We start from the raw sequence: 25,777 nt of genomic DNA, 5'->3' as shown, positions 1-25,777 counted from the left end.
TCCTATTCCCCCAGTGGTGCTCGGCTTTTAATGAAGACAGATGCGATCGTACAACCCCCGCTGCACGTGTACGGTGTACGCTCCTCCTGGAACACGGCATGCCCATCTCGCGGACTAATAGGACAGAGCTGTGACAAAAGCAGGTATTATTGACAATGTGAGTTTGTCTTGTCACCTGTGTTCCCCAGGTAGGCACGCGGCTCGCCACAGGGACGTGATGAACACGCTCATTATCTCACTCATTTCTTATGCACAACATAACAAATGCAGCAGCCATGACCCCGTCAAACGCAAACCAAAGAGCAAATTCCAGGAGGATTTGGGGAACACAATAAAAATTGTTTATTGTTGTTATTTTTTAATTTAGACCTTTGCACACACAAAAAAAAAAAAAAAAAGGAAAAAACAAAAACAAAGGAAGGATATAAACTGTGCCTATAATATCACTGCCACATATAGTGTAAAAAAATATTTGTCTACAGTAAATAGTTGTGGATTCTTTGTTTGGAAACAAATGTTCATTCCACAACAGCATTATTTATTTTCCTAACTATTCCCCCCTTCAATAAATAATGCAAACTTAGGCTCCGTACAGTAATATTTCCATCAAATTAAAGTCATGTGTAGGTATAGCAAACCATTTGTCAAATTTTACATGAAAAGATGTTTGCATTTGTCAAGCAAACATGATGGATGATGAGGATAACTGTGGACCAACACCAAAAAGCTCACCCACTATGGAATTGATCCACAGAGCCTACCACACCCAGCAGAATAATTGTATGATAGTTTAAAAAAAAAGAAAAAAAAATAGTACTGAATAAGGTTAGTGATTTCCCAGCACTTTCATGGGCTTTTTCATGGATTGAAATATTTTACCTCTTACAGCCAAATTTTCATTATCAAGGCATGTTGAAGTCACCCACTCGAGCACCAAGGACCGCCAACCCCCCCCCCCCCCCCCCCCCCCCAAAAAAAGTTGGTTCAGAAATCTATCTCCAGTGGTGTAAAAAACAGTGGTGTATAAACAGGCATTGTGGGTTCCTATTTGTTTGCCAAAACCTCAAATCAAGTTATCAATAAGATTAAAAAGCTCTTCAAAAACACTTAGAAAAAGTTAATTTTTTTGTCTCTCCAATGCCCAACAGTGGGAAAATATTGGCAAAATGCAGACAACACTCATGCTTTCACTTTTGGATTTGTAAATGTGTGAGGATATTTTAATATGTAAACAATGATAAGACATATAGATTGATTACAATAGCAAATGTGAGTCAATGTGGCCAATTTGTGTGTCATTGTTGGAGTGGGAGGAGCAATAAAACCAAAATAAAGTGCTTGGAGTCATTCATGTGAGGGTCTGTGTCCATGCAATGTCTCCTCAGTCTGCTGCTGCTAAAAAAAAAAAAACAGATAGAAATGTTCCATCTCCACGTCCTTTAGCCGACCTTCCCATCTTGTCATCCCTCTCCCTCTCCGTCACTTGATCAAACACCCGTCTTCTTTTTGATCCAATCTCTCAGCTTGGTGACACGAGTGTAGACACCGGGCTTGTTGCGGCGAGCGCAGCCCTCGCCCCAGCTCACTATCCCGGCCTGGAACCACTTCCCACTCTCCTCGAAACACACAAGGGGGCCTCCGGAGTCTCCCTGGTGAGCGGGGTCATAAAAGAAGGGTTACGAGTTTGGCGCTGGCGGTGAGAGCACTCACAGAGGTGTGAAGAACATCTATCTATTAGCTCCCTCTCACCTGACATGCATCAATTCCTCCAACTAAGAATCCACTGCAGAGCATCCGCGAGGTCACCTGGCCCTCCGTGACGACATTGCACACGGAGTCGTTGATGATTTTCACCGACGCCTTCTGTAGGAGCTGCGCCTTTTGACCTGAGAAAACAGGACAAAGGGGTCAGCGCTCCACAATGTTCGCGCCTCAAATCAAAGGTGTTAATGGGCTGGATTAGTGTTAGCTAATGAAGGTTTAAGAGGCTTCCCAGAGGAGCGGCACCCGTCTTGATGTATGGATATGGGGAAAGGCTTAATGGAATAGAGCAGATTAGAAAAAGATGAGAGGGGAGAGAGGCAGGAGAGAAGCATGCCATGATGTGAGAGAGAAAGAAGCAAGGAAGGACATTAAAGGAAAGAAAGAGGATGGGATGAAATGGGAGAGATAAAGAGGAAGCATAGAATGATGGAAGATGAAGGGCTGAGATGAATAGCTCATTGTAAGAGGCATGGGGGAGGAGTGCAATGTCTTAATTTTGATGAGTGTTGGATATGCAAAGTGGAAAAACAGACACACACCCACACCCAGTACTTTGGAGTGGGTCACCCGTAATTGGGGAATAATAGCTGAAATGCACACAATGGGTCTAATAATTACCCATCTTAAAAATAGAGCAGGACTAAAGATGGAAGCAGAATATCCAATGTATGCTGAATACCTCCTTCTCGGAGCGCGCCCCAGCCCGTGACCCAGCAGGACATGCCTGCAGGGAAGACGTGGGAGGGAGCGGGTAGGCAGATGGGTTGGATGGTATTAGTCAATTCCAGAGGCTCGCTGAGCTCCAGCAGGGCAATGTCATAGTCAAAGGTCATCTGGTTATAATCCGGGTGGCTGATGATCCTCTTCACAGAGCGGCGCTGGACGTCATCGTGCCTATACTGGTCCTGCATGCCGCTGTATGTTTGCCAGTTGGCTGCAACGTGATTTCTGTTTCAGCAAAGAGGACGTAAAGGTTATATAACTGCAACAAAGGCTGTGAAGCGATTTAATACTTTGTGAAATAAAAAAAATCAAGTAAACATCATTAGTCTTCACGAGGTGCAATTTACATTCATTGTCTACACTGCTTATGATGATGTATTGCAAAGGAAAAGCTATAAGTGATTCCTATTTGTAGTCTTGTAAATACTTTGATTAAATAATGTTGTTCTATTTTGCAAATATCAATATTTAGTGGAAATCTGCAGAAACGGCCACCTTCCTCCTCAATTACGTTCAAGTGCCTCAAATGCTGCAGCATGGATAGTGCTCCACCTACAGGCCACTATGATGAGTGCAGCTCTGTCCTTACCCCAAATGAGATGTAAATGTAGGCCCCCCCAAGGTTTTTCTGAATTAACTGTATCATCAGGGGCTCTTTTTCAGACTTTGAAATTTGTATAATTTGTCCTCTGTTGTGCATAGTTCAATTTTTTTTTTCCCCAAGAAGAGTGCATAATGAGATCTGATAAAATGTCAAATACGCAATGAATAATAAAACAAGATAACAGTATGCACAAGAGATCCCCTCTGTGTTTATACATTAAGTGTATATATAGTGTCTCTAGGCAGTGACTCACGCTTGGTCGTGGGTAACAAAGCAGTGGGCAGCCGAAAGGAGCCACTTTTCGGAGATGATGGAGGCCCCACAAACATGACCGTTGGTCATGAAGTGCAGGCTCACCTGCCACGGCCATTCTCCGAGCTCGGCATTCTGGCCTCCTACAATCCGATTAAGTTTGTACGGCCGGGTGCCACAATCTGGGAAAGTGAGGAGAAAGGTAGAGAGTTGATGAAGAAAATGAGGTAAGTTGCCTTAAAGCTATTCTATTAGGAACACTAATAAAAGGCAGAATGTCACATTATGTGATCAAAAATGAGGAACATACACCAGCCAAACCCTAAGGCTAAATATGAATAAAGAAATTATACAGATAAAAGCTGCGTTCAAAGAATCAAAAAAATAAAGCAGTCAATGCCTAAGGCTTTTTTTTTTTTTTTTTAACAGTGAAATGCACAGCTCAACACCGCTTTTTTCATTATCTCCTTTAACTGACAATGGGGAGATTAAAGCCCCTTTCAGATGAATACCGAATGTAGAAACGGGAAATAAAGATCAAGACAACTACTTACTACAGCCGGTCTCATCCGAGGAATCAGCGCAGTCGCTGACGCGGTCACATTCAGCGTTGACTTTGTTGACGCAGTCGCCACTCTTACACTTGAAACTGAAGCCGGAGCAGATACCCGGGGCTGCGGCGGTCGGGTGAGGACAAGCAGCAGCCCAGATCAAAACACATTCACTATTCAAATCGACCACTAACGCCAACCAAAACAACACTATACAATCAGTGAGACTTCAAAAGTAAGCCTTAAATGCATGATGCATTATGATTGAGATTTCATTGATTAGGTGTATTGATTGGGCTTGAGATCTATTATGCTGTTTTATTCACAGAAGTGTTAATAAGGAAAACTCAAGAGTGACTTTTGTGTAAACCAAAAAGACAGGAACAAAAACAATATGCATAGTGGGAAAAATACGTTGAAGGCAGATTTTAAGGCAGCTGCTTTGTAAAGCCTAAACCGCCAGTCCACTGTGGATGAAGCACTTAATGGCTCGTGTAACATGGTCATAAATCACCCTGCTGTGGATTTTAGAATGCATGACTGAGCTGCAAGAGAATAAGCGGCAGCGCTTACAGGTTTTACACGAGGCCTCGTCGCTGCCATCCTCGCAGTCCGTCCGGGTATCGCACACAACGTCCTGGGGCATACACGTTCCATCCCCACAGCGCCACTCGTTCTCCTCGCAACCTGCGAGTAAATGGCGAAGACATTACAAATACCATGGAAGAGGCAAAAACATCAAAACAAAACAAAACAAAAAAAACGATGGGATTGCTGACTTACTACAACTTTCCTCGTCGCTGCCGTCCCCGCAGTCATTAACGCGATCGCAAACCCAGAGTTTGGGTTTGCACAAACCGTTGCCGCAATTAAACTGGTCCTCGTCACACTCTGAGGGAACAGAGTCACATTTTAAGCATACGAGGAAGCTCAAGCTGCTATTTGATGTCTTGTATTATTTGTAACATCAGTCTGTCCTTTTTATTTTCTCCTAGATTGTGTGAACCCATTTATTAGGACAGGCCTACATTTTTCCATTTTAAAAGACCCACAAGTACATGGAGGGAAGGTTGTTTCGAATTATAATAATGCTTCGGAAAAGTGCCTCGTTGCAACCTTTAACCCACTTTAAGCACAGGATACTCCTGACTAACCTTTACCAAAGAAAAGGAGATATGTTACCCATAATACTTCACAGGAGCAATAAGGCACCGACAAAGTTTGCCTCAGTTTTACCCAACATACTTATAATATGTTAGCAATACTTGCCGTTGCGCAGCGACGTCAGTAAAAGGGAAGATGAATTATTTTCAAACAGTGCCGTCTTTTCCTATGTTGAAAAGAAAGCACCTCTTCATCTCGCCTTGTCTGAATGATGGCGCCATGGAGACCGCACACCTTTCCTGCGCTGAATTTTAAGTGAATGACAGGAATCCTGTTGTGTTCACTCCCACAATGGTGCAAACAACCCTTTCTAGCTGCGCCTGTCTACAAAAATACCAAAAGAACGAAAACCACATCCATTTGCTAGTTAGACTGCATTTTGTGCTAGACTTGCGCTCTGCACGGAAATAGGACCCTAAGCATCCATCTCCGCGTGTGCACTTTGATGAAGCCTATCCCCAATATTTGTATAAATTTGACATATGTACTGTGTTCTAACTGAACACAATTATACATGATGTGTGGTTTTTAACACAGTATATCAATGGTATGAACTGGTCTCCAACATTTTTCTACCAGGGGTGCGGTTCATGGTAGGAGGGTTGATAGGGGTGGGTAGGTGACACTACCGTGAAAAAAATAAATATCTGTGCGGTCCGGACGGGTGGTTGGGGAACAATGCAAGTCCCATTTATTTATACAGTATAGCCGTTAATCACAAAAGAGTCTCAAAGGGCTTCACAGGCCCAGTTGGAAATTTTGAACAACATCCTGAACACTTAAAGGTAAGAAAATCATAAGCTATTTCCCATTCTCTGTCAAGCGAAGATAACCTTTGAGAAAATTCATGAGACAAGTGAAGAGGAAACATACTGCACTTCATCTCGTCGCTCATATCACCGCAGTCGTTCCAGCCATCACACTTGAGTTCTCTGGCGATGCAAATACCGGAGGCGCACGCAAACATGTTGGGGCAAGCTGGAGCAGAACAAAAGGACAACTGAAAAGAATAGGAGTGACACAGTATGTTTATAACTGTCATATTGCCATTTCTTGTCCCCATTGATCAGTGCAATTATATATCCATTTGTGAAGACGAGCAAAAAAAAAAAACAAAAAAAAACTGGACCCAATAAAGATCAGCTCTGACGATTAGTACTGCTGGAGGTTCACTGAAGCACTCAGCTCCATTTGACAGTCAGGCAGTCGCCTCACTATAATGGAAGGATTTGGTATTGTCTGTCTGCAAAGTCCCGTGCAAATCTTCTCACTCTCAAGAGACTTTTAACTCACGGTTACTAGGATCGTAGGCATTGTATTCAGCACTGAAGCCTTTGTCGGTGTACGACTCGTCAGAATGGAAGGTCACGTCCAAGGTATTGGTGGTGCTGGTCAGGGCCAAAGAGGACAACTCGCCACAATACCTGGTGCAAAAAGCCAATGATAATATTTTTTCACACAACTTTTTGAGGACAAATTAGTCAAATATATTACTGCCAGAGGGGAGGAGCAATTGTAGAGGAAAAGACACCCATTCTCTGTTTTGTCAGTTACACTCAGAGGACAGTTCATTAGGTACTGCACATCCAAAAGATTTAAGACAAGATATCTGTTGACAACTCTTCAGTCAGATGTTGATTTAACAACATTTATTGGTGTGCTTGTCGTGTGGTGGGGTGCAGAACTGCACCGCATCATACAAAGAGCTGTTTGTATTATTTGAACCCTCAATGAGTTAAATTAGGTAACCACATGATCAAAACACCTTGCTCCTTAGCAGAATTATGTAAAAAAAAATTGTGGAGGCAAAATTAAGTCATAACACAGTGTGCACCCCGAATCCAGCAGGGACATCGGTACTTGTTTTGCAAGGCTGTTGTTATCCCACGTGATTATTTACGAAATACCACTATCTGTGGGACTGCAGAGGAACAGTATTGCTCAACAACAACGCCATGATTTTTAAATAAGCAAGCCAGGCAGGCAGGCATACATGTTTAGTACTGCCTAACAATGGCAGAGCTCCTTGCTATGCTGAGTACTGCATTTCTGAGACAACCCTGACTGCATTATACATGTACGATTGTGCAGAGTACCTAATGTTGTGCCCAGTGAGTGTATATTTACATTAGAATCATCAAACAATGTAAAGTAGTGGGTTGAATCGCACTTTTTGCCCATAACTTGCACATAGTCCTTGTGACACACACGGATGTCCACCCCAGGCTCTTTCATTCGGAACAAGGTGAACTTCACACGCACCTTTTTCCCGGCGGGGACCTAGATCACAGAAGCGTTTGTATCATTATAGGCTTATTTACCACAAATGTACCAACATATACACACACACACACAAGCACAAGGACGTGTAAGCTGTAACACTTGTAAGTGAATGCATACGAGCTGCAGCTCAGCTTCATCTGCAGCCGCCTGACAGAAGAAGATAGAGGAGATACTGAACAGCTTGGCTTCTATAATGCTGCCTCAGCGTTCCTCTTATGGCAGGCTGATGGAGGGGGAGGAAACGGCAGGGGGCGTTTCACATAAGGGAGGTGGGGAGGGGGGGGGGGGGTGTCATTGCTGCAAACCTTAATGGTCCACTTGCAGTCCACAGCAGGAGGATAGAAACTAGGGTAGAGAGGGGAGGTGAAGACTCCTGAGCTTGCAGTGAGGGCGCCGCCACAGGTCCTCACTGAAAACAATGCATCACACGTTTAATCTCACATCAGCAGGGACATAAAACTGCTGCAGGTGGCACAATTTGTGTGCCGATTTACCTTCGGATTTAGGGATGGCTTTGTATAATGCCTGAAAGCCAGGCCGCTGGACCTCACTATCAGTAATCAGGTTGATGAGCATGATGTTACCAGACGACACCACCTCAAGAGGGTTGGAGGGGGGTCTGTGACCGCACTTCCTGGGGGACGCAATAAAGACAAGATGCAATAACACGTGTATTATTTGCCTCTATTTTTCTTACACTGTGAAATAACAAATTCATAACATAAAATAATATACAGTGGCTATAAAAAGGCCAGACACCCCTGCTTTTTGTGAAATAAAAAGATGAGACCAAGATAATTTCAAAACTTTGTCCACCATTAATGTGACCTATAACTTTATTTTTTTTTTAATTTGAGAAGAAAAACTAAAATTGAAGTGTTCACATCTTATAAATGAGGGTAATCACATTCAAACGCATGCTAAATGGGAGTGGGCACACACCTGCCGCCATTTAAAGTGCCTCTGGATTAACCCCAAATAAATTTCAGCTGTTCCGAAGTCTCTAGAAGAAGTCTGTCCGAGGTAAGCAGGGATGAACTGTCTGGCGATATTTCCAAAACTTATGCTTAACACAAACAAAACACATCACCAAAAGACCACAATACCAATTGTGAAGCATGATGGTGGCAGTATCATGCTTTGGGTCTATTTTTTTTCAGATGCAACTGAGGCCTTAGTCCAAGTGGAGGGAATTATAAACAGTTCTAAATACCAGTTAGTTTCAACAAAAAAACCTCAAGCCGCTGCTGGAAAGAAGGGACGAAAAAAGCCTACTAGTACATCTTAACTCTATTTTAGGTTAATCAGAGGCATTTTAACTAGTGGCTGGTGTGTGCAGACTCCCATTTAACACAAGTTTGAATGTGATTGGTTAATTCTGAACACGGCTACATCCTCAGTTATTGAAGGTGTGCACACTTCTGCAAGCACATCTCGGCCATTTATTTTTAATACCTCTCACTCTAAAACAATTTTTTATTTTTCGATTTAAATTGTACCGGATACAGTTATTTTATATCACGAAAACCTGGCATGTGAAGGGTTTTGTAGATGGTTTTTTTCTACAGCCACTGTACTTAAGTTAAGTTAAGTTAGGTTTTGTGATGCAAAATCATGTCGTGTTAAGCGAGACGTTTTGCAATTTTCGCACAAAGGTTTTGTTACACGCTTTTAGTCTTGCTATATATGGGAAAGGTGTGCTGGGAGAAATTGAGGGGCTCACATTAAGCTTTGAGTCATTTCACTCTAAACATCGATGTCACAAACAAGATTGAAATGATTTAATTTGAAAATAAATCAATAAATAAGCAAGGCGAGATGGAGAAAGATAAATAAGGAGAGATGAGATTGCTTTGGAGGAGATTCAAAGTCAAACAAGAGGTTGTGATAAAAAGTTTTGATAGATGTGTGTGCGCGTGCATGTGAGAGAATGAGAGCAGCGGTACACACGAACCCCAGTCGAATCTTTAAAGACAGTTATGTTACGGCTCTCATAAAACTCCCTGTCACCTTGGATAAAACTGATTGCTCAATAGTATTTAGAAAATGTTATGCACCACGTTAGGTGTATTTGTTCTGCAGTGGATGCTGAATGCGGGATTGCCTACAGTTTCAGCTATTGATGCATTTAAAGGCCTATACTTTTGAGTATGGAATCCTTCCCCCCACAGACAAAGTGCAATTACACACAGCAGTGTGGCAGGGTTAAGGTTGGCACCCTTCATAGATTTGAAAGTGAAGGTCTTTTTGGGCCAACTCAATCTCACTGAGGTCGAGAAAGTTAACAATAAACGCAGCGCTAAAGGCTTCAGGGCCAAATAGAGGGGGGAAAATGTTGTACTCACAAATCCAGTGAAAGGAATGAAGTGGAACGTATTTTCCACCCACATCAAAACAGCTTTCATCCCTAAATCCCTGTGCAACATTTCAGTCAAATACAAACTGATTCCTCGTGGTTGTCCCTTGGGAATTCTGTTGGACTACATTTCCTCTCTGTCTGATCTTCAAGGATAAATAAATTAGACTTACATTGGTTGAGCCCTATTAAACAAATCCTGCTCCAAGACATTTAAGTCCAAACGAGAGTGTGATTTATGTCAATGTGATGCACTGATGCTGTTCTAGAGTAAAATGAGTCTGTTTAATGTTATGTCTTTTCAGGGAGGCAGCTACGCACAGAATGGATATAATGACAAACCTTAATCCGTCCAACAGTTACGTTTATGTGGCCTTGCATCGCATCTTATTAGCGCAAAGGAACTCTGTCACTTACTCTGTGATCGCCTGAGAATCATCAGGACTCAAGGAATCATAAATGGAGACAAAGTCATCGGAGCAGTCGTCCTCCACATGGAAGAAAGGAAACGTGATGGAGATCACGTTTGTAGCTGAGGCGCGGATTTGCCACTGACAGCGAGACTTCGGGGGGTAGCTGCTGGGGTAACCCGGAGATGAAAACTCGGACGCAGTTTCTTCAGCCTCCAGGCGGTAAAAACATTCACCTGGGAATCACACATGGATGACATTCCTAACTGTACAACCTAAACAGATCCAATACAAGCGTATATAAAACAATTCTGCCTTTATAACGACAACTCAGAGACTCAGAGAAAGCAGACTACCAAAAGTCATTCAGTAACTGATAATGATCGAGCGACTTAATAGCTAAAAGGAGGTAAAGATTTCCTAAAAAAGGAAAAATGACTTAAGATCCGGAATACTATCCGCATGACTGATACTGTACATGCATATGAATATTTTCAATTGGATTTTCTTTCATATTTCATTGAGGGTAAGTATGCAATCTGGATCAAATCCAGAAATAAAAACAATATATATATCAATAATAAGGATTTTTTGGGGGGGACATCAGTGTTCGGAAGATCATTAATGTAAGAAAAATCCTTAGTCATTGGTATAATAGCAACGTACCCATAAAGAAATCAGGAAGTTGCAAAAATAAACAGCTAAAAAGGAGGACAAAACGACAAATATGGCGATTTAAATCATAACCTTGGCAGACGAAATAATGTTCTATTTTGACTGCCACTGTTTATTAATCTACTGCTACTAATACTTTAAGGACAACTTTAATGTGAAGTTAAATACTGCTGACAGTGTCAACCAAGCCTAAGCATTATTATTGTTTGTAAATTTTATTGATGAATTCTAATTTATTTCCTCGCTTATTTAGTTATCATTTTTTTTTGCAGCTTCTGTAGTTCAAAGTGCATTCCCGTTGATGTGCAAATTTCTTTGGAAGTAAACTGATAAATAGTCCAAGAACGATGATTCTCTGTATAATTGTGCTTAAACTAAGGGAGTGCAAGTTTGGTCATGCATACATTTTAAATCAAAGCACAGTCCATGGTGACTGACTGGACAGATTCTGACTCTGGTTTGGAAGAAAAAAACAAAAACAAAAAAACTGTCCAGTGTGGGTCACAGAAACTAAAGCCGAGAGTGATTGCAATAGGACAGATTGTACTCACGAGCTCGTGGGTTCCTGGCCATGCGGGGGTCAGTGACTGGAGGCAAACGGAAGAGAAGAGAGAGTGTTAGAAGTACCAAGAAAGGCCATAATATGCCACTGCCGCTGGAAGGCAACAATATATTGATGTAGAGGCCTAAAACATTTAGGTTTGCACATTTTCTGTCCCATTTCCCCGCCTTTAGGGGGACTGGCTATGCTGTGTACAGCTCTTTCTGATCCATCTCACCTTGCCTTAAAGCAGCAGGCCATACATCTCTGCTTAAGGATCGACGGCGGGGACATCGAATCACACCCACAGAAATCATTTTCAAGAGAGCCAAACCCTTCAGAGTCACAAGGTCAGCTCTTGGCTAGTGGCCAGGTTGTGGACAAATGCAATGGGAATACCAGGAAGACAGAATGAAGAATAATGTGCCTCTCCAAATGGGCCATACAGGCCTCAGCTAATAGCATTAGAGGACCCAAACTGTATGAATGCACAATCTCAGGTGGCGTACAAGCGGAGAGGTCTGCTCGATGCCTTATCATCTTATCAGCAAAACTCTAAGTGAGCTCTTCTAATGTAAAGCATACTGCACAGAATAGCAAAGATGATATGAGATGACAGAGAGCTTATTCAGCTCTGCATTCTCGGTCTTTTGAATTTGCTGACGGTTGGGTTCAAATACAGCGGGGTGTGTACGCAGGCTGACACCGTTGTCACAGAGCGGCGCTTCCTGTCGAACTGTAAGCTGCTACAACTGACCACAGATGCAAGTTTTCATTTTTGTGTGGCTGCTCTACTTGTTTCATTACACACAACTCTAGCAAACAGTGCAGGGCCAAACAAAGTCATCACCTTCATAAGCAAACAAGCAAGAACATTTTATTAGGCAATTACTGCAGTGATTAATATGCTTCAGATGGGAACAAGTTATTTAACCTTAACTGATGCAGTGAGTATAGCTTTTGACAAGCCAATTCACAAGGCATATTAGATGCTGGTGGATAATACTTTACATCTTTGAAAAGGCTCATATTAATAAAAGAAGCAGGGATGGCGCTACATGGCCATACTCTACGGCCACCCCCTCACCTAGGGGAACTGATATCTGTGATTTTTCTGCTATTTTCACATAGATGCAGTATTCTTAGATGCCTTGATTCTATGCCACACAATTTTTTTTTAGTTTAACTGCATATCTAAAGAATAAATGTACAATTGATCTGAATGCAAACTCTAAACTAATGTATCTTAAGGACACTCAATTCTTACAGTTAGTGAATCAAAATCATTAGTCACACCATAGAAAGTAAGTAACATGGCTAAGAAGTCATTGTTTATCATACCATCCACATCACAGTGTGTGATTATTTTTTTGATTGTTCAAGACATTGTTGTTGAGGGTTGGATCTTTCCATACATGAAATAAACATTGTATTAAGATACATTTATGTACCGGTACATTGGTTATAAATAACAGACATAGGCTGTGCACATATTTCCCCATATTTAAAAGTATATGGTTCTATGTGGCCCCCCTAGAAGCACTGACGAAAAATTGTGCCCCGCTCAATCATTTAAGTTGCCCATGCCTGGTGCAATAGGTCATTGCCATCAAAACGTGTGTCAAACATAAAAGCAAAATGTCAATCAGAAAGCAAATCATGCTTACATGTGGCCGTGATTTCACTGATCTTGAACTGACCGACGCTCCTCGTACTTTGCTGCTCCTTTATTCCATTCTCCAAGGTCTCTAACACCAGCTCCTCAGAGAGCTCAGGCACAATCTCGAGGTCCTCTACTGGGACATCAAACTGAGACCAATAGTAAGCGATCACACCCTCACTGCAGCAAGCAGAAAAAAAGTGGAGCCAGTTTGAACCAACTTTAAAGATTCAGGAAGAAGCACTGATTAGTCTGGGAATTATAATCGCCAATACCGAGACAAAAACGATAAATTAAGCGAGTGTGATCTCATGCTGATGCTGCCATCTAGGAGAAACTATGAACTGTGAACACCCACTGTTTTGCAATGCTACCAAAAGGACCAAATCCAAAGTTTCACAGAACCAATATTTTTATAGTCCTAGCTGGTGTGCAGACAACACACAGAACTTCACTTTGGTTTGTTTGTTTGTTTGTTTGTTTGTTTGTGAGGCTTCATAACCCACTAGGGTTAGAAATCAAAGCCATCTTTGAAAGGAAAAAAAAATGAACATATAGTACAATGGCATCCTAGAGGCTGTCATGAACTTGGAGTGACATCAGACGTAGAATGGAAGGGGGGAGGTGTACATCCAGAATATGCGGCTTTGTGTAAATCATTAAATGGCAACACATATGAATCACCTTGGTGATACACCACATCTGCATAAAGCATGCATGAGATTGTCTACTCTGCTGCCTGAAGACTCCAGAAAATAAACACAGTATGAGAAAACATGCATTCAGATTGATCAAATATTTTCCAATGTTTTATAGCCAGAAAAAAAACTGCAATTCCCTTAGAAATAGCACATGAATTCTGAGAGATTCTGAAAAAAAAAGAAAACTAGTCCATTGAGGACTGTTAGGCTGGTTTATACGCAGCAAACCATTTTCTATACCATTAATCCTGTTCAGGATTGTGGTGAACTGGAGTCCATTTGAGCCGACTTTGGGCGAAAGGCAGAATACACCTGGACTAATCATCAATAAATTACAGGGTACATACAGAGACATAATCTTTCACACTGACATTAACACCTACCACACTATCATTGACTGACAGATTAATACAATAGCAAGAGGTGTGCAATGACATACAAGGTGTGTCCAAAAAGGTCCAAGATTGGTGTCACAAAATATATTTCATACCGAAACTACAAGTTTTCCCCCTTCAAAATACTCCCCTGGCGTCTAAGTCTAACGCACTTTCCCAGCCTTCCTTTGCCACGTCTTCGTGCACTCCTGGAAGGATTTTACCGGGATGCCCTGCAGCTCCCGTCAATCATGGCCATCTTGTCCATGTCTTCAAAACGGGTCCTTTTGACGACCTATTTGAACTAGGGAAAGAGGAGGAAAAATAACAGAGCCATGTGGGTTGAATAGGGAGGTTGCTCTAGCGTGGTGATGCTCCTCTCTGCAAGGAACTGTCGGAGGCTCAGGGCATTGTGAGCGGGAACGTCACCATGGCACAACTGTCACCTCTTCCCATGCACTGAACGCAGCAAACGTGACAGCATCTCTTTGGAGACATGCTGGATGATCGTTTGGCCCACTTTGAGGGGAAAAACTTTTGTAGTTTGGGTTTGAAAAATATCTTTGTAACACCGGTGCTGGAACATTTCTGACACAATTCACAGTTAGTTAAAGGATCAAGAATGGAGAAACAGTCCAATATTTCAGAAAAACTAACTTCAAAAACATGCTATTAACGTGCTAATTCTGAAACCAACAGGCCTTTATTTTGTTGTTTGATTTAGAGTGATAAGCACAATTAAAATGAATGAAAAACATTTTAAGCGCTCGGGCTTCAGTGTGAATGCTTGTTTACGTGACATTTATGCAATAATAACTAACATCACCATGCCCATTATCCCCAAAAACAAAACGTACCTGAATGCCGTGACAACAGACTTTGTATAATATGTAGCAAGTAACGGATCCTTCTTCAAGTTTTCCTCCAGCTGTGTAAAGAAAATCAACTTTATAGGAACAGATAATGTACAAGGTTTGTGTGTACTACCCTGAAGACATCAATTCCATATGAATAGAATAAGTATAAATTATTTTGAATGACAACACATCAACTGTCTTGCCTTCAGCCCGTGCCAGTCTCTATATAAAAAGAATGTCAACACTACTGTTACCGCCATTAGCTAAGTCACGTAAACTGAGGATGGTAAAATAATAAGTACAATATGTATTTATGTGATATTCAAGACTTTTGTTTTGTTATTTTATTAATTTTATTTATAATAATTATTAAATATTGCGTTTGTGAAATAAGAGATAATCCACTCGTTTGTAGCCATCTCTGGGGGCGGCCATTTTGTCACTTCTGTCGACTGAAAATGACATCACAACCGCTCAGGGCTCAGATAACGACCAACCACGGCTGACCTGTTTTCTGAAGCTAAGCCGTGATGGCTAAAAAGGGGTGGATTTTGCTGCTTAACTCATATTCCACAAACGCAATATTAACCAGAATGCCGTGTTTGAACGAGTGGGCCTGCTGGGAATATATTCTTGAAAAAAATATTGTTTGGGTTGACAAATTATTGAAATTCATCGACTTTCAATCGATATTCAAATTTCTTGGCACCCGCCCTATAAAGCTGTCTGTTTACAATAGTAGTGGCATACAACGCTTCAGTGTTACAAAGGTGTGCGATGAACTAGCGTGTGCATTGTGCACCTGCATAAGGATTCGCCTCACTATGGCACAAGAAGGCACGCTTGATTACTTGGTTACGAACTGTTTTTCATTTGATTATTTCATACTTATGGCCTGGAAATATTTACTGAATTTATGAGTTGATTGCTGTGTTAGTGTAGTCTAATAAGACTACGGCCAATGAGTACAATTCCTGAATCGTCGCAATGATAGGAATGATACTCGATCGTCAATTGAGCATCCATAATGAACGTTCGCCGTCACTATTCTTAAAATTGTTCATTCAACAACAGACCATATTCCGTATGTGAGAGTGTTATGCCGTCTTTCGGTATCAAACTCACAACTGCCTCCAGTTTGACTGCCAGTGCTTCAAATTCAGGGCTGCTGGTGTCTTCCAGCTGCTGATTGTATTGGGCATCGGGCGTTGTCATGTGGCCGCTGAAGACAAGCACCGCAGGTTTTTGCTGCTGACTCAAGGTGGCTTCTTCGGCATCCTTAACTTGAAGGCGAGAAGGCAAAGGAGAGTTTTTGAACTGCACATAATTTCAGATTTGTTTTCCTTGGATGACTGAAGGCTTTTTCAACAAATTATTCCAACAAACTATTTTTGAAGACGTGCAGATTGAGCTCGAGTTGAGAAGACAGATAAACTGCCTCCTCTGTCGAGAGGCTGCTAATCAAGACTTCAGAGGGCTTTTTTGTCAGAACTCGCATGCGGAACTGACAGGGAAACCCTTGTTTCTGACTGACTTTTTGTACTTCGCATTATTTAAAACGAGAATGTTGGCGCTGTCACTTGAGCTAAAGCTAATGGGAAATCAAAAACATCCAAACACGACAGTGTTGCAGTCTCCTGTCAAAGAGATTTCACAGCAAGTATAAACACTGATTCTGATGCTAGCTTTGTCTGTGCGCAAGCTGACGTCGGCGGAGTAAACACTTCAAACATCTTATTAAATCTTACAAAGAATAACTTTGATTTATGCAAAAATGAATGTCCTCATGATGTTCATAAAAGCATACTAGGGTACTTCAAATCTCTATAAGATGGAATATAATGAGGGAAGCTTTCAACAGCACTCACAGACAAAAAGCCAAATTAGGAAAGCAGCTACAGCGGCAAGGACGAGGACTGCCAATAGAATGCCGATCACAGCGCCGAGTTTCCGCTTGGATGTGGCTTTCTCCTTGCTGGTTAAGAAGTCGATCCGCTCGTGGCGGTCACTGTGGCCCTGAGGAAGGGAAATGAAACATGAGCATGTTGCATAAAACAAATCAGACTTTAATTAAACCGTTAAAAAAAATTCCTGCAGGCACGGTGGTCGACTGGTTAGCACGTCCGCCTCACGGTTCAGAGGTCGTGGGTTCGATCCCGGCCTCCCTGTGTGGTTTGCATGTTCTCCCCGTGCCTGCGTGGGTTTACTCCGGGTACTCCCGTTTCCTCCCACATTCCAAAAACATGCATGGTAAGTTGATTGGACACTCTAAATTGACCCTAAGTGTGATTGTGAGTGTGAATGTTTGTCTCTGTGTGCCCTGCAATTGGCTGGCAACCAATTCGGGGTGTCCCCCGCCTGCTGCCCGAAGTCAGCTGGGATAGGCTCCAGCACTCCCCGCAACCGGCATCGATAATGGATGAATGGATGAATTTCTGCAGGTGAGTTGTTTGTTTTGGTTCCCACAAAGAAAGGAATAATTAGTCTTAGTTTTTGTACAGTTTTTACTAATCACTCCAACATTTTATTTGAATACTCTTTACATGCAAATAAATATTACAAGGAGATTAGCGATTTGAATGCACTAACTGAACTGAGCATTAATATGAGGATTCACACACCCCAAACAACAGCCAAATTCGAGCTTTGCCATTTCTTAAAGCGGAAATCAACCCAAACACAGCATTCTGATTAATATTGCGTTAATATTTAGCACGTCCGCCTCACAGTTCAGAGGTCGTGGGTTCGTTCCCGGCCCCGGCCTCCCTGTGTGGAGTTTGCATGTTCTCCCCGTGCCTGCGTGGGTTTTCTCCGGGTACTCCGGTTTCCTCCCACATTCCAAAAACATGCTTGGTAGGTTAATTCGACGCTCTAAATTGCCCCTAGGTGTGATTGTGAGTGCAGATGTTTTTTGTCACTGTGTACCCTGCGATTGGCTGGCAACCAATTCAGGGTGTCCCCCGCCTACTGCCGAAGACAGCTGGGATAGGCTCCAGCACTCCCCGCGACCCTTGTGAGGATAAGTGGTATAGATAATGGATGGATGGATGGAATACAGGAAGTTAAGCAGCAAAATCCACCCGTTTTTGGCCATTTTGTCACTTCTGTCGACTGAAAATGACCACAACTACTCAGGGCTCAGGTAACGACCAATCACGACTCAGCTTCAGAAAACAGGTCAGCCGTAATTGGTCGTTATCTGAGGCCTGAGCAGTTGTGATGTCATTTTTAGTCGCCAGAAGTGACAAAATGTCCGCCCCCATATATGGCTGAAAACGAGTTGATTAACTCTTATTCCACAAACGCAATATTTATCACAATGCCTTGTTTCAACTAGTGGGCTTGCATAGAACATATTCTTGAAAAAAAAGGGTTAGGTTGACTTCCACTTTAAAGCTGTGGAAAATTTTACAAATACTGTTTTCTAAAAATGATTTACCTTCTATCTCATAAAAGACATGATATTAGTGTGTTAGAAAAATAACAAATTCCAATGAACGGATTCTTAATTTAGCTTGTTCGTTGGAATTACTTAAATTAAACGCAACTGATGTTAAGGGGAAAAACATTTCTGTCAGGTCACATAAGTCCTAACTGAGGTCATGATGTCACGATTAGGTGGGAGATGAGACTATACTTTACTTCTGAAATTGGGTGCATTGGGTTATTAATAATGTAGTTGTTAATGGAGCCACCAACGCAATGATGACAGCTGTGAATGTGAGTGTGAATAGTTCCGTTCCTAGGTGTCCTGTGATTGGATTCCTCATCAAGTTGCCTGAAGAACAAACTCTGGAAGTGGTAGAAAATTGATGGATGGATGAAAATGCGCTGAATTCATTGTGCAATTTACACTTGTTATTAAACTTAAGACAGATTGTTTTATTATTTGTATGTTTTATTATCAGCAGTGGATCCTTTTTACGTGTGGCAATAAAAAAGTTTTTAAAAACTGAGATGCGTTAACTTGCGTCCATTTCATTCAAGTTAGAGGTTGTGATTGTTCTTTTCTGTTTTACCGTTAACAAAACTTAAATGAGTGTCAAGACTGTTAAAATGTTCTTTAAAAAATGGCTGCATAGTTAAAGGTTTTATGATGGTGACCATTTGACCACGGAACACAATTCCAATTTCATCCATTATTTCCTATGGGCAAAATAGCAATCAATCAGCTACTGGACTGTGTTCAATTTGTACTTTTTTTTAAAGCATTAACTACCAGCTACTGCTCTCGAATACAGTTTGGACGAGATGATCTACAAACGAGAATTAAACTCATACAATTTAGTGCTGAGCAACGCTGTACACAACGTGTGGTTGAAAATTGCTGAAATGCTGCGTAAGGTTGCAAGAGGAGCATGCGGTAACAAGCAACGTACAGGAGTTTGCAAGACTGGTCAAACCTGTTTAGGACTGCGGCAAAAGATCCCACATTCATCTAGTCGTGGACATGCTTTCAGACACTGAATGACAAATTGTGTGTGCGTGTGTTGAAACTAGATGTATGCCCTATGTGGTGCTCACTCACGCAGGCGGTGTAATCAACACACAATGAATTCAGCGCCTGAAGGAGATGAGCGAAGAAGCCCGAGAGCCATTAGGGATGGAGAACCGCATTGGTATTAAATCAATTTGTCAGACGGGCTGCCCCTTACGATGGGGGCTCAATTACATGAGTCTCGATGATAACTCACTGCAATTAAGGCCTATTCTTACTCAGCGCTGGCTTCCACACACGCTGTCTAAGTGGAATCTCAAACGGCAATCATGGGCCAGAATGAGAGAAATCTTTAGAGATGGGGTCAGCGAGTGCTCCAGGGTTTCTCCCGCTATCAGCCCTCCCCTCCATCAATTAATCACGGCTTAATAAAACCATTAAGCAAACTCCATCACGGCCATTCTTCACTCTGAGAATGAGATATTATCCCCTTTTTTAACGATGTGAAGCATTCTTCTTTTGCTGAACCCTGCAAATAAGGCAGAATCCATCCATTTTCTCTACAGAGTAACCCACTTGTCCCTTTTCACCAGCAACACTCTAGTCTAGTGTCGGAACTATACGTCCGCCTTAACAAAAAAATGGAAAGTCATTCAGAGAGTGCAGACCCCCACCAAGGCTGAACAGTCGTATTGTATAGGTAGCAGTATATATTCAATACAGCCATCCATCAATCAATTTTCTGTCCTGCTTATGCTCATTAGCGTCGAGCTGGAGCATATTCCAGCTGACTTTGGGCAAGAGGCAAGAAGCAGGGTCATCCCTGAACTGGTCGCAAGCCAATCACAGCACACATATGGACATGGTTGCTGTCGGTCGGAAACTTTCCATTCCATACATCTTCACATATCGATACTAATGGTCAGTCCCCACGTGGTATGTTATATTTACAAATTATGAACTAATCCAACAAAGTGTTCAAAGAATCTATTGACTCGCTTGGAAACTTCATTCAACTGTCTGAGAAGTGTTGTCTAACTCCACATCTTCTTGACTGAGGGAGCCTCGAGGCATTTTGTCACCTCAAGACTGAAAGTCTGTAAGTTTTTTTTTTTTTAGACAAAAATAAGTGAAAATAGTTAAAGTTTCTTAAGATTTGAGTAGGACTATTCTGTTAAAAATCGACAGCTGCAATGCTTTGTAGCGAAGGAAGCCCATCAGCCACAAAGGCAAGTTTACATGAAGATTCATTTCCACCTTTTAAACCGCGTAGTCAGCTCTTCGTTTTGTTAAAGCTGCAGAGTGTGATTTCTTTATTGACAAAAAAAGAAGACATTGTGCTCCGAAAATGAAAATGTAGCAGAAATTACGCATTTTACCTAGCAATGGGCGGATCGAGTGCATCCAGTTGTCTCTCTTTTGTAAAACGATAACTAAACATATTACTTTGCATTTCTGTAGCAGAAAATAATCACACATTTAACTCTTGCCTTTTATCCCCATCGGATGTCTGAAAGAAAATAATAATGTTCTAGAATCACATTGTGGGGAGGCGGGGGCTAGGCATAGCCTACATGATATAAAAAAAAAAACAGCTCTGTTGCTGTAATGCAGAATTCCAGCCTCGGGGGTGACATAAACCACACACTGCAGATTACAGTAAGGCGGATGGTATTGAATAGATGTGTGTCCAAACCAACTGTGATTGTCAACTTGTGGTTCGGGACCCAAAAAATGGATCATGGACCCTTTTTAGGTGGGTCGCGGACACCCAGTAAAAATGTTGACTAGGGATTCTTATTTTTCACTGCCGAAACAATTTTTGTGTTTCGTCTTTTGCATCCTCGTCCAGCCATTGCGCCGTCATGATGAGCACAGTCACTGGACAAATGTCCGACGTTCATTGCTCCGTCGTAAAACCGATGTTCTGCACGTTGTTGTCAATCAGAGAACGAATACAATGACAGAAGTTCAATTAATGTGTTGTGTCACTGTCTAGAGCAAATGAATAACTGGATGAACCAATATTTCCTTCAACTAAACCAAAACAAAACTGTAGTAATTGTTTCGGCAATAAAGAAAAGAGGATTGCCGTTAGAAAACAGCACTGTCTTTAGACACCAAAGTCCGAAATGTTGGGGTGCTGCTAAGACTCGGAATTGACTTTCAGCAAATGTATCAAATCAATCACTAAAACAACAAAACCATATCCTGACTGAAAAGGTTGCACGCTCCAAGCAGGGTAGAAGAAACGTATTCATGCTTTTATCTCCAGTGGACTTGATTAATATAACGGTCTTCTTACTGGACGCCCTCAGAAGAGCATCAAACACTGACTCCAAATCAGATGTAGAATAGATTTAAAACTAGGAGTACGAGAGCAGTCATTTTCAAACTATGATGTGTTATTACTCTGCGAATATAGATGCAAGATGCTCCTGGCCTCTCGGCTTTTCCTAATTCTGTGTATATATTTCATTCACATGGTGCAATTTTATGGTATTAAACAATATAAAAATAGTTATGAGACCTCCTTTAACTACAGTGTACCAGTCACTTTGACGGATCTATTTAATCTTATGCACGTTGCTCTGGGACGGCACTGCCAGGTTTCTATAGCAACCAGCGGCTGCATTGAGAAACGCTGCTGGTCACCATGATCTATAAAAAAAAATTTGTTTGAAAATCTTATAGAGTAGAGGAGGCGTTACATCTGCGTCAAACTATTGACAAGTCTGTCATAAGGGTGTGGATAAAAAAGTCCACCTGGCAAGGAGGAGGATGAGGAGCCGTGTCGCGTGTGGTAAAATAGGCTGTTCGATGCGATTCCCATTTACTTCCCATTTATTTCTTCTTCTTTGAAGTGAAGTGTAGTAAAGCCGTTTGCGACACGCGTCTCCTTTCCTTCGGCTCCAAACCAGCTGTATTTTATAACAGCAGACCCGCACGCAGCGAGAGCCGCACGGGACAATAAAGGCGCTCCACCAACTGTTTCTCATTCATTTATATGACATAATTTACATTAAAGTGGAAATCAACCCAAACATATTTTTTCAAGAATATGTTCTATGCATGCCCACTAGTTGAAACAAGGCATTCGGATAAATATTGCTTGAGAAAACAGGCGAGCCGTAATTGGTCGTTCCCTGAGCCCTGGGTAGTTGTGATGTCATTTTCAGTCGACAGAAATGACAAAATGGCCGCCCCCTGAGATGGCTAAAAATGGGTGGATTTTGCTGCTGAGCTCATATTGCACAAACGCAATATTAATCAGAATGCCGAGTTTCAACTAGTGGGCCTGCTGGGAACATATTCTTGAAAAAAATATGTTTGGGTTGATATCTGCTTTAAAATATTCTCACAACAAAATTTTAATAAACAAAATACCTCTATTAGACACTTGAGTAACGAGTAATAATAATTTAAGTCGATGACGTCATTGTCATCAGCGCAACAAAGCGCAATCCGTCAAAATGACTGCTTTAGAAGTTCTAATAGCTTAAAAATCCTGGTAATCCTAGTGTTAAAAATTATGCTACTGGTCTATATATCATGGAATGGTTTGGGTCCTGAATACATCGAAGAACCGCTGATTGAATATAAGCGGCATAAGCCCAGTAGGGCTCTGAGGTCTGCAGACTTAGGCCTTGTCTACACGTAGTCGGGGTTTTTTAAAAACTGTATATCCACCACCCCGCCTGCGTTGGAATACACATTAAAAAAAAGGCATCCACACGTAACCGCAGAAGTGTGTTTTCAAACGCACGTCAAGCCTCTAGGCGGCAGTAGTTAGCCAAATGCTGTCCATTCGGAAGAACCTCCGTCCTTTGACGTCAATTCAACGAAACCAAAAACACGGCGCCAAACTCGTTCGGGAGAACCGACAAGAAGTAAGAATTGCTTTTAAACTTTTCACCAAGAAGCAGTGGTTGGTTGCAGACAAATAAGTAAGCAAAAAGCACATCGAGAATGGCTATAAGCAACGCACCGCCGCGAGAATCCATGTTGACTCGCATGAAAACACAAGTCCCGCAAGAGACGTCGGAGCAATTTGTCGCACAGTAACGACGTAAATCTCCGGGTGTAACCGTCTACACCAAAACGGGGACCCTCTTTACAGAATGTATTTTTTGTTTTTTTCAATTATGACATGTCATTTGAAAAAGAATATTACTTAATCAATCTTGTATTGTTTCTTACAAAGTTTTATATTCACAAATGTAAATTTTCAAAATCAAAACCCAACTTTTGCGGGTGGTTGAAAGAGATGGAGATATATTTACGTTCTGTATCTGGGTGTAAAAATAAGAAAGCTGTTAAAACTGTGAAATTGTGTTCCCATTTTAATGTTTTCAATATGTCTTAGTTTTTATTTAGGACCCCTGGCATTTTTTTATGTTTACCCATTTAATTTTAATTCTTTTTTTCTTTTAATTTGCTGTCTACTTTATTTTATTTGTCTTAAAAAAAAATAATAATAAAATAAACCAAAACGGGGATCCGTAGATCTGGATATATCCGCAAATTTCCACTGCGGCCGGAGTTTTGCGTTTTCACTGAAAAAACTATGGAGACGTGTGGATGATAGGGCTAACCGCAGACTTATATCTGGCATTTTCGAAAACATGAGGCCACGTGTAGACAGGGCCTTAGGTCAATTATTGAGCCCAGAATTCGAAGTAAACATGGTGAAGCTGCATTTATGGACTAAACTGCCAACACAGGTGAAGTCAGCCCCGAGTGTAAATTCTTTTACATCCAGATTAAAAACGTTGCTTTTTTTACCCATACATTTGATTATTTGTTTTTCTTTTAGTTTTAGCATTTTGTTTTATTTTTTTACTTTAATAATGGTTTAAATGTTTTCTGTTAATGTGTTTAAAACGTTGTCATTGTACGTTATTTGAGTAATTTTGGTAAATTTTGTTGTTTGATACATGTTGTGTTTATTAAAGCTTGCAGGTGTTGTGACTTTGCTTGTGTGAATATATATATAGTATAAAATTGAAAACGGACTGCCTCCCTCACAGAGACTTTTTAGTTTTTCTTGATGGTATGGTGTAATGTTACTCACGTGTGCTCTAATTACTAGTAACTACTCTGTAAACAAGTACAGTGCAACTCAGGGCGGTATAAAAAGCTAATTTGAAACCTCATTTAAACATGTAACATACTGTACATGCACTGCAACGTGTTTTCAGAGGCTATTTTTCAACAAAAAAAATGCTTTGTTGTTCTTAACTCCTATTTATACTATACCTCGAGAGCAGCTCGTGTCACTATAGAGAGAAAACTTGCAGAAAACAACAGAGACAACATGAGGACTATATTTAAAACATGCTAAAACATTTAACTGTTAACTGTAAAGGAGTTATGGAAAACTACTACCGGGTATGTCTAGTTCCTGATGCATATAAAGAGCTGGTGAAGGTGAGCGGCACTATGTAACCATTAATGAGCCTTTGGAGAGAAAACTTCACCTTTGGCCAGCTGTCACATCTGATGGTTAAGAAGGGTGTATTAATAATACTCTGCTTGATATACTAAACAAAAGCAAAGATCCTAGCATAATCTTGGTTGTAAAGCTGTCCTCAAATGTGCTACATCAATTCAAAACAAATGTCTGGATTAGAATCAATTGAACATTTAAAAAACACTGCTATTAGATAGTGTTTTTAAAATAGAGTAAATTTAGTCAACCTACAATAACAGAATAACTATCAGGGACTAAAACACAGTGCTTTGCTAACAGGCATGTGCTAACAAGCAATGGTGAAATAACATGGCTTAGTTGATGAATATTGAAAACTAAAATAAAATTCAATTTAAAACAATAATTAAAAAAAAACTTGTGGATAGTTTCGGGATCACGAATGTGACTCATTGGGACACACTGCAATAAGCATGATACGCCCAAGTCAAGCTAAGTGAAACGTTTTCCCTGCTTTTGCAAGAATTAAATCTGTATGTATCATTCATTTCGGTAACGTTTCTTAGGGTCTGGGTTACACCACTCCTTAGCCAGGCCAAGTAAATCAAAAGTACAACAGAACAAGTCAATGTTAACTGAATGATTGAGTTGCGGCCTCTACGTGTCGGCGTGTTTCACTTTTTGTGGCGAGACTGGTTTAATTCAGCGACATCGCGTGCGTGAATTCTTGGGGGGGAAAAAATCATCCGTTTAAGTGTAGTCACTCACGTCGTATCTGGCGGCATACATCCTCAACGACGCTCCACACAAACAGGATACGAACCCCCTTGATTCTCTTGAACCCCCTTTGGTAATAATACAATACAACAAAGTACAAAATCAACGTGTGGTGTTGAAAAGCAGTCAACAAATTATGTCCCAACTAAATGAAATCCGACAATAACTTCCTGTGTCGACACTGGTTGGAAATGCTTAAAAATAAGAGTGGGTGGG

The 25,777-nt window shown here is 41.2% G+C and overlaps 1 protein-coding gene across 1 annotated transcript; it reads right to left on the bottom strand.

The window, feature by feature from the left end:
• Nucleotides 1-1,191: 1,191 nt before the first annotated feature.
• Nucleotides 1,192-25,777, bottom strand: st14 (ST14 transmembrane serine protease matriptase). Its single transcript, XM_086037522.1, has 19 exons — nt 25,553-25,777; nt 16,784-16,931; nt 16,041-16,198; nt 14,916-14,986; nt 12,991-13,163; nt 11,334-11,369; nt 10,115-10,343; nt 7,836-7,975; nt 7,647-7,750; nt 7,229-7,338; nt 6,352-6,482; nt 5,932-6,036; nt 4,678-4,785; nt 4,468-4,581; nt 3,898-4,017; nt 3,345-3,525; nt 2,444-2,712; nt 1,750-1,886; nt 1,192-1,649 (listed from the first exon to the last, which is right to left on the bottom strand). The coding sequence occupies exons 1-19, from the start codon at nt 25,571-25,573 to the stop codon at nt 1,488-1,490; spliced, it is 2,517 nt and encodes an 838-aa protein (XP_085893648.1). The 5' UTR covers nt 25,574-25,777; the 3' UTR covers nt 1,192-1,487.

Source organism: Filicampus tigris, chromosome 8, assembly GCF_054856515.1.
Source record: "Filicampus tigris isolate MCC_2025a chromosome 8, RoL_Ftig_1.0, whole genome shotgun sequence".
Taxonomy (NCBI): domain Eukaryota; kingdom Metazoa; phylum Chordata; class Actinopteri; order Syngnathiformes; family Syngnathidae; genus Filicampus; species Filicampus tigris.
This window is presented reverse-complemented; position numbering and strand designations above follow the sequence as displayed.